Genomic DNA, 9028 nt, shown 5'->3' with positions numbered 1-9028 from the left:
TCAACCTTTGGAGATTCTCGAGTGGAAATGGGACAGTATTGCTATAGACCTTGTAGTAGGACTTCCTCGTTCGAAAGATGGTTATGATGTTATTTGGATAATTATTGACCGATTGACGAAATCAGCTCATTTCCTGTGTGTTCGAACCACGTATAATACGGAGAAACTGGCAAGGATTTATCTGCGAGAGATCGTGAAGCTGCATGGAGTTCCTACCAGTATAGTCAGTGATCGTGATCCTAAGTTCACCTCTAAATTCTGGGAGTCCTTTCAGCGAGCTCTCGGTACGCAATTGAGGTTGAGCACTGCTTACCATCCGCAAACCGATGGGCAATCTGAATGAACTATCCAGGTTTTATAGGATATGTTACGAGCGTGTGTCTTAGAGCATGGAGGAAGTTGGGATCAGTATATCCCATTGATCGAATTCGCGTATAATAACAGTTATCACTCCAGTATTCAGATGGCTCCTTATGAAGCTTTGTACGGAAGAAAGTGCAGATCCCCTCTGTGTTGGACTGAAGTTGGAGAGCGAAGTATTTTGGGGCCTGACGTAATTCGGGAAACCTCTGAGCAAGTAAAGAAGATAAGAGAGAATATGCAGCGAGCGCAAGCCAGGCAGAAAAATTACTATGACAAGCGCCATAAACCCTTATCCTTCGAAGTGGGAGATCATGTATTTTTGCGAATCACGCCCACATCGGGTCTCGGCAGGAGAATGGGAGTCAAGAAATTAAGTCCGCGATATTTGGGGCCGTATCTGATTTTGGACCGGATTGGCGAATCAGCGTATCGTTTGGCATTGCCGCCTAATCTGTCAGGAATTCATGATGTATTTCATGTATCGCAACTGAGGAGATACCTCTCTGATCCGTCTCACATTTTGCAACCAGAGGAAGTCGATTTAAGAGAAAATCTGACGTACCATGTTCAGCCATTTCAAATTATGGAAAGATCTGTTAAGCAACTTCGTTCTAAGGAGGTTCCGTTGGTGAAGGTGTTGTGGAACAACAAATCCGCAGCCGAAGCTACATGGGAACGTGAAGATGAAATACGGAAACGCTATCCTGAATTATTTAATGAGTAGGTAAGTTCGAATTTTGCGGACAAAATTCCATTTTGGTGGGGAGAGTGTAACATCCCACGGAAATAGGAAATATATTATGTTGCTATGAGAATTTTGGGTATTATGTTCTTGTATGTGCTTTGTGCTTTGATTCGAGTATATAATTATTAGGAGAAAATTAATTTGAGTTAGGAAGTTTCTTGAAATAAATTAATTAGTCACATAAATTATGTTAGGCATGAGAAAGCTAATTTAGAATTACAGCCATAAGTTATTAAAAATAAAGTAAGAGGCAATAAATTAATTAAATGAATTTAATTAGTGATGGGCTGAATTATAATATAAGAGGAATTAGCATGTTGGGCCTTGTTTGGGTGAGAAGGTCGCTGGCCCATAGGATGATGAGTATTAGTCAGCTTAATTTAAAAACATTGGGGCTTATTGCTGATGGGCTAATCTCAATTGATTCCATAAGTTAGTATGTTGGGCCACAACAATTGTTTTGACCTGCGGCCCAAGAGTCTTGGAGCAGCAACTCAACCCTAATCCAACTCCTTTTCTGTTGTACGCCCTCAGAAGAAAAGTTCTGACTTGATCCTCTTTCTGCAACGCTTCTGACCAGCCTCACCTCTTCCCCTGTGCATGCGCCTAGAGGGCAGAAAAAGCTGACCTTGCTTGTTATCCTATGCAAAGAGCATTCAACTTTATAGAGACTTCTCCATCAGCCTCCTCTTGTGCGCTCCAAGAGTGAGAAACAGATGCCACAGTTCTGATTTCTTGGTTCACTTTTAAATCAGCCTCAACTTTTCCCCTCTTTCTCTCTTGTACGCTGTATACAAGAGAATCAACATCAGTTTCCCTTCTTGTTGTGCGTTATCTGTTGAGAAGAAGAAACAGAGACCAGTGTCATCAACCTCACCAAGCCATCCTGAACCGTGACCTTTCTTCCCTCTCATCACCCAACCAAACTTGTAAAATTATTTCCTGATTCTGTTTTTATTTTCCCAAAGCCGCAACATCATTGGGGTTCAAACGGAAGAACGATTTTCACTCTTCCTTGGGTTTCTGTTGCAGAAACCGTAAAACCTCTTTTGAAGCAGAAACAAAGATTCAACGTATATCTCTTCCCTCTGTTCAGTCGTACCTTCCTCCTCAAGAAGCTGAGGCGTTGGTGGCTGCCTAGTGGTCAAACGTGTGAGCGACTTGGGGTAGCAACAAGTAGAAATCTGAATCCATCTCTTTCTTCCTTTCTGTTCGGTATCGAAGGTAAATCAAAGGCTGAACCTTTTAACTTTTGTTCTGTTGTGATCTGCTCCTGCTGTAAAAATTGAACCCCTGATGATTTTAAAAAAAAAATGTATCTTATGTTAAGATTTAAAAATACTGTTACCGGTGGTGAATAAAGTGCGTCTGGATTAAATCGATTAAATTTAAACAGTACGGTTATGTCTTCTCCGAATCTGCCGGATGAGAACTCTTAGGATTCCCTCTGTTTTTGTTGTTAAAAAAATCCCTTTTGGAAGTCACACAACCTTTAGGGTAGGACCCTTCTTGACCGCGGGTTGTAAAGGATATTTTTAGGCTTAGGAAGTTTTGGTTTAATGTTTAGGAAAGCTTGAATACTATGCTGATTTTTCTGTTTGAAATTAGGTGTCGTTAATTCGTGAGTTGGACATTTTCGCTGCTGTTTGGAGTTGGTATTGTGACGTTTAAGGTAATTGTGTGGAGGCTCTCCTATTTATACTTGCTAGAAGGAACACGAGACGTGATCGTGGCTCCATGATTTGATATACTTACGCGTATTGATATTGATCGTCTTGAAATCTTGTTAATCTTGCTACATATATATGCTGCAAAGTCTAGTTATGATATAAATTATATGATCTAGACATTCATGTGCATCATGACATTTTATTTAGTATGCGGTATGCGTCACAAAGCATAGCATTCGCGCATCAATTTCATATTGCTGCTGAAAAATTATTTTTGAAAACTATGCATATGGATGAGCATGCACCATTTAGGCATAACCTACGGTACCAAGGTCTTGGGACAGTTGGCTTCAGTCCACTTAGGCCACGGTCGGATCCCTTCTTGAGAAGCCATCAAGGGTAATCCACTGTGCTTGATAGTACGGCACTTTAGTGCTATAACGTACTCTTGGCGTTCTTACGCATCTTGTTTAGCATATGGCAACATGTATATATATATGTGATAAATCTTGTTATGTTAATTATTTTGGTTTCTAGCTTATGCTTCTTGCATTTTGGCATTGTCTCTCACTACTGGGAAATATTTCTCACCCCTTTGGGGCTGCTGTTTTCTGATGTAAAATGGTAGGGGGACGCAAAAGTATTTGAGGTATTGCTATGAGATGTTTGTGCCATTTGGTTGCTGGATTCATTGCTATTTTGTTGAGTGGTTGGCTGTGTTGCAAGAAGGATAACTTGAAGTTTTATTGTTATGTCATTTTGAATTTTTAAGAGTTGTTTACTTCTGTTTGGAACATTTCTGAACTAGTTATTGATCTTGAACTTTTGGTTTAATTGCTGATTTGGATTAATGACTATAATTTTGGAAGTATCGAATTTTTCTGAAAACTGTTACCTTGCGAGCAACTTCTAAGTTGTCGTTCCGTGGCTACGAACCTCCGGATGCGGCATAATTTATATGCACGCGAAGACCCTGAAATTTTCTCTAAGAATCTGCAGAAATCAAATTTTTATGGCAACTGTACGAATTTTGAAAAATAACGCACTACAGCAGGTTTTGAGAAAAATTGCAGAATTCGCGAGCAACTTGCGAGTTCGAGTTCAAGGGGCTATTCATCTCAGAATCGCGCATATGTTATATGGACGCGAAGCCCCGAGTATCTAGTTTCACCGTAGAAAAGAATTATTTCTATCCGGCATCAGATTGATTTTATATTAATTTTAGAGAACAGTACGTTTTTCTGGTAAAAAGAGAAATTTCAGCAAGTGCTCCTCTTTGAAACTTCCGTTGTTTTCATGAATAAAAAAATTTTAAATACAAGGTTTTTGATCTTGATTAATCCATAAAAGATTCATGCTGTTTAGTGTTATTCACGCGTTATAAACGAAATTTTTCCGCTGCGACTCTAATACAAGTTAGCTTTAGCACGTCTCTTGGATGCATACAAGAGGGGTGCTACAGTTAAGATAGACAAGAGTTTAGGGATGAAACTAAGTCCCTCCTAAGGGCTCATGGGCCGTCGACCAACACAAGGATTGGGTCAAAAATATACAAGTCCAAAGGTTCTTCTATCTAAGAATTACCCATGCCTTATTATTTTATGTACTCTCTAATTATTTACTAAAGAGTTTATTCCTTGAATTAAAATTAATCACATACTTATAACTAATATTCAAATTCCTAAGATATTCCTACTTATTCCTAATAGCATGCATGCAAAAAAATTACATTTCCTGACTCGAATTTATTCTACCCTAACGCATATATTTTTCGAGTTCAAAACATGCATCAACATTACTAATGGCAGTTTATATATACGTTCCTAATTTTTTCGGGATGTTACATCCCATATCCGGATATCACAAGACCCCATATCCGGATATCACAAGACCCCATATCCGGATATCAATATCCGGATATCATATCTGGATATTTCGCGACAGAATGCAGTTTCTGTATTTCGCGAGATTTCACTCCAAAGGTTGCGTTTTTAACTCATTCCAACGTCCAAGCATGCATTTTTACAGACTTACAGATTCATGTTTATGTTGGTTACTTCATTTTAACATATTACATGCCAAGACTCAAGCTTTAACCCATTAAAACTCATGATCAAGGTTGGTGCAGCTTACCCAAGCTCAAGACAGAGAAAGAAGTGCTCTTAGAGCTCACTAAACAGCTCCTCAAGCTTCTGATTCCAATGTGCACGAAAATGGCACACCAAGGAGGGTTTTTCTTCACAAAGGTGGCTTCTTGAAGCTCAAACCACCACAAGAATGGCTCTCACACCACAAACCAAAAAGGTCAGCCCCAACACCCACTTACACAGACCCACCAACTCAGAAATAGAGTGTTTCCTCACTCACCATGCAAGCTCTCTCACACACAAGGTATTTGGTGAAGAAACAAAGACCAAAGGTGCTCACTTTGCCTCACAAGAAGGGGAGGAAGAAGGTGGCAAGGTGGCTGATGAAGAGCACTCAGAAAACTTCATGTAGGCAGCCTTAATATGGCCTAGGGTTAAGAGCCCAAAGCTATTTATAGCCCACTTAAGTTAAGACACAGTATTAACAATAATAGCTACACTTAGCATTTTATTCCCAAACTTAGGATTCTGAACCTACTCATTTTTCTAAGATTTGTCATATTTTTATTTTATTTTTCGCAGCACCTTTCCGGTACGCGTTTTTACATAGCCAGTGTCAGTTCTGGCATCATATCTCATTATTTTGACTTGAAAATTGAGATCACAGTCCTACATATTATTCTAGGAATATTCATGCACTTATTATAATTTTCCGGGATACTTCATCGGTACGCATTTATACCGAATAGCAGAACCGGTATCTGCACTTTTCGTCAGAAAAGTGACTTTCAGCATTATTAATCACTTACCATAATTATTTAAGCCTCCTCATAATAATTAGGGTCAATTATGGAATTATTTCCTAATTTCTCATAGTTAATTAATTAACTTCCTTAATTAACGGTGCAGATTTTTACATTCACCCCACTTTTTAAGGATTTTGTCCTCAAAATCAAAATATACCTGTCTCGGAAGTCGGGGTACTGTCGGAGAAGCTCGTCCTCTCGCTCCCAAGTACACTCCTCAAGAGTTCTTCCTGTCCACTGCACTTTGACCATCGGAATGATCTTGCTCATCAGCTACTTCTCGCCACGATCGAGAATCTTGAGTGGTCTGACGAGAGTTTTCAAGTTCTCCCGGACTTCCACATCATCCGGTTGCACCACGTGCGAGGGATCCGCTACGTACTTCCGCAAATGAGACACGTGAAACACGTCGTGGATGTTGGCCAAGTTCGGAGGCAAGGCAAGCCAATAGGCAACAGGTCCTACTCTACCAAGTATCTGGTAGGTCCCAATGAATCGCGGGCTCAGCTTCCTTACTCCGAGTGCCCGACCAACATTGGTGACAGGTGAAAGTCTCACAAACACGTTCTCACCCTCACAGAACTCCAGTGGACGATGTTTGACATCATAGTAGCTCTTTTGGCGATTCTGCGCTTACTTCAGTTTCTCTCGGATCATCTGGATCTGCTAGGTAGTATCTTGGACAAAGTCCAAGCCAAAAAACTCCTTGTCTCCAACCTCAGACCAACAGGTAGGAGTCTGACACCTCCTACAATACAACGCCTCGTATGGTGCCATGCCCAGGCTAGCATGGAAACTGTTGTTATACGAAAACTCCACCAATGGCAGGTACCTATCCCATGTTGAACCTTGCTCCAAGGTACAAGCCCTCAACATGTCCTCCAAGGTCTAGATGGTCCGCTTAGTCTGTTCGTCAGTCTGAGGGTGATAGGTGGTACTCAATCTCAACTGCATACCGAAAGCTTCCTGCAGTGCCTCCCAGAACCGAGATGTGAACTTCGGGTCCCTATCACTTATGATACTCTCGGGTGTAACACCTCGTATATATCCAGTAGTGTTATCATTAAAAATGCGGAATATTCTTTTTCTTTTCAATTATGACGTCATTATCAATTACCAACTTGATTACTTAATCAATTTCATAAAATATCGCCTGAATGTAAATTGCAATAAGACATCTACTGAAATACCTCAATATATAAATAAAGTGAGTATCTAAGTCACAGCATTACATCACGTAATCCGGACAATATCCTGATACATTAATACAACTCTAATAAAAGCAAGACATAACAAGTCTACGTGGCATGGACAATCCCCATGCTCACCAAATCAACAGCGTCTCGATAAGATAATCATAATCATAGAATGAAGCTCAAAGCATAAAAACATCATGCATATCCAGCATCCAACAAGTCAGCATAAATACAGCACATCTAACTCAGCTCCGGCCTCCTGCCGCCTGAGGTCTCAACATTACCTGACCCTGAAATAAGCATTCTCCAAACGTGGGGTGAGATCTCTAAACCAGAAATCTCAGTAAGACAAGGGGTCCTCAAGGATCTTCCACCCCAAGCTCACTTACATGTGCAATATAAGTTCTAAAAGCATTTATATCATTATCAGTTCAAAAACTATGTAGTGCAACAGATATCTATGGCATGTGTGTAATCATTATTCTACTGGCCAGAGAAATGTAGGAATACGTCTATACCTACATGTAGTACAAAGAACATCGCTTGCACCTCACCCACAGCCTCACCATATTGTATGTTCTACATACTCAGGCTTATCGTATAGGTAGAACACCTCCATGCATATCAACAAGGCACTAACATATAACAGCTCAACAGCATTTCCAAAACATCAAACGCATGTAACACAGCATGCATATAACCATATCCCCATGGGACATGGTGGAACCACAACATGGCTAAACCGAGGACACGAAAGCTTACCTTGCAAGCTCACTATCCAATGCCAAGAGTCCTCACAGCTCAAGTCCAACACACAGCAGATCACAATCTGATTTAGGACCAACAAGTGTATCAACATACATAACTCAAAATCACTAACATAAAGACTACGTTCTCCTTTAACGATTTACGTCTTAAGGCTTCCAACAAAGCCTCAAGCCCTTAATCACATTATTCTGACTTAGTCTATTAATTACAGAAGTTCAACTTCATCAATCTAGGGTCCACAAACCCCCAATAGCCTACTGTACACACAGCACAGCTACTGTTCTTCGAAATCCCAGAATATCCAGATATTCCTCGGGTACATATCCGGATATACAATATCTGGATACCTCACTTACCATATCCGGATATACAATATCCGGATATCCAAATTCCCATATCCGGATATCCAATATTCCAGATTTTGGTTGTGGAATTTCTTTAGATTTCCAGATTTTAGTATAAACTCATTCTTCCCTTTGCCTTGTTCGGTTTGGAGTTTACCTTAAGGAGGTGCAAGGAGCTCGAGGTTGGAGCTCTTGGAGGGGAGAGGCAGTTGTCTCCTAATCGATTTGGCTAGTGTGTGTATTTGACAAGAGGTAATGTCCCAAATCTCAACATTATCCTTCACCCCTTTGTTCGGTCCTCATAAGTATTTTAAGGGAAATTATTGGGTAGTTATTCTCATTCCCTGTTTCATGGTTCGGCCCCATGCATGTAGGATGATAACTATTTTGGTCATGTCTATGTTCAATCCGGTACCTTTGAGTACGCTCTAGGAATTAACTCATGTGAGCATAAACTGAATTCTTTAAACTTGGATAATAGTCTCCTTAATGAGGATAGACCAGCTCTTGAATTGGAGAACTTAGCTAAACCTGGCTTTAATTGAAATTGTAGGCTCAGCCTGTTATAGAACTTGCCAATCACGCTCCCACTTGGTAGACAATATTGTTGTACTTGGACAAATTTATGTGCCATTAGCTCTGGCCACAATCCGGATTTTTCTCGTGTATTTTAAAGGGTAGATTTGTGTCAATTTCATCCTATTATTTTGTCAAGTTGGAATGGATTGGGTCTTGAGGTCACACGCCCAAGGTATGATTTTTAGCATGAAATATGGCCTCCCTTGTAAGATTTACTACTGTGTGGAAATAATGGAAAGTGGCTAATGTGTGTGGCTCACGCCAAATTCAACTAGGCAGCAGGTGTAATGGCCCTTTAACACACACTAAACTTAGTGAATTAATTATTTAAGCAAAACCTTGATCACCCTTTTCCTTGCTAAGAGAGCCGAACTCATATATGTGTACACCCTAAAAAAAAAAAATGTCAGATTTGTTCCACTGTTTATGAGTTGATAAAAATTATTTGAAGCCAGAATCTTGTTGGGGAA

The 9028-nt window shown here is 40.1% G+C and overlaps 1 protein-coding gene across 1 annotated transcript; it reads left to right on the top strand.

Annotated features, from left to right (window-relative positions):
- The first annotated feature begins 463 nt into the window (after window positions 1-463).
- Window positions 464-1087, top strand: LOC133298396 (uncharacterized). Its single transcript, XM_061497660.1, has one exon. It carries the CDS (start codon window positions 464-466, stop codon window positions 1085-1087), a length of 624 nt encoding a protein of 207 aa, XP_061353644.1.
- The last annotated feature ends 7941 nt before the right edge of the window (window positions 1088-9028 follow it).

This window comes from Gastrolobium bilobum, unplaced genomic scaffold, assembly GCF_033153095.1.
Source record: "Gastrolobium bilobum isolate Gb01-03AN ecotype WA unplaced genomic scaffold, APGP_CSIRO_Gbil_v1 utg63006, whole genome shotgun sequence".
NCBI classification, from domain to species: domain Eukaryota; kingdom Viridiplantae; phylum Streptophyta; class Magnoliopsida; order Fabales; family Fabaceae; genus Gastrolobium; species Gastrolobium bilobum.
This window is presented reverse-complemented; position numbering and strand designations above follow the sequence as displayed.

Excerpts from the sequence above, each read along its gene's own strand:
- LOC133298396 (XM_061497660.1), top strand. The coding sequence starts at position 464 with ATGGCTCCTTATGAAGCTTTGTACGGAAGAAAGTGCAGATCCCCTCTG.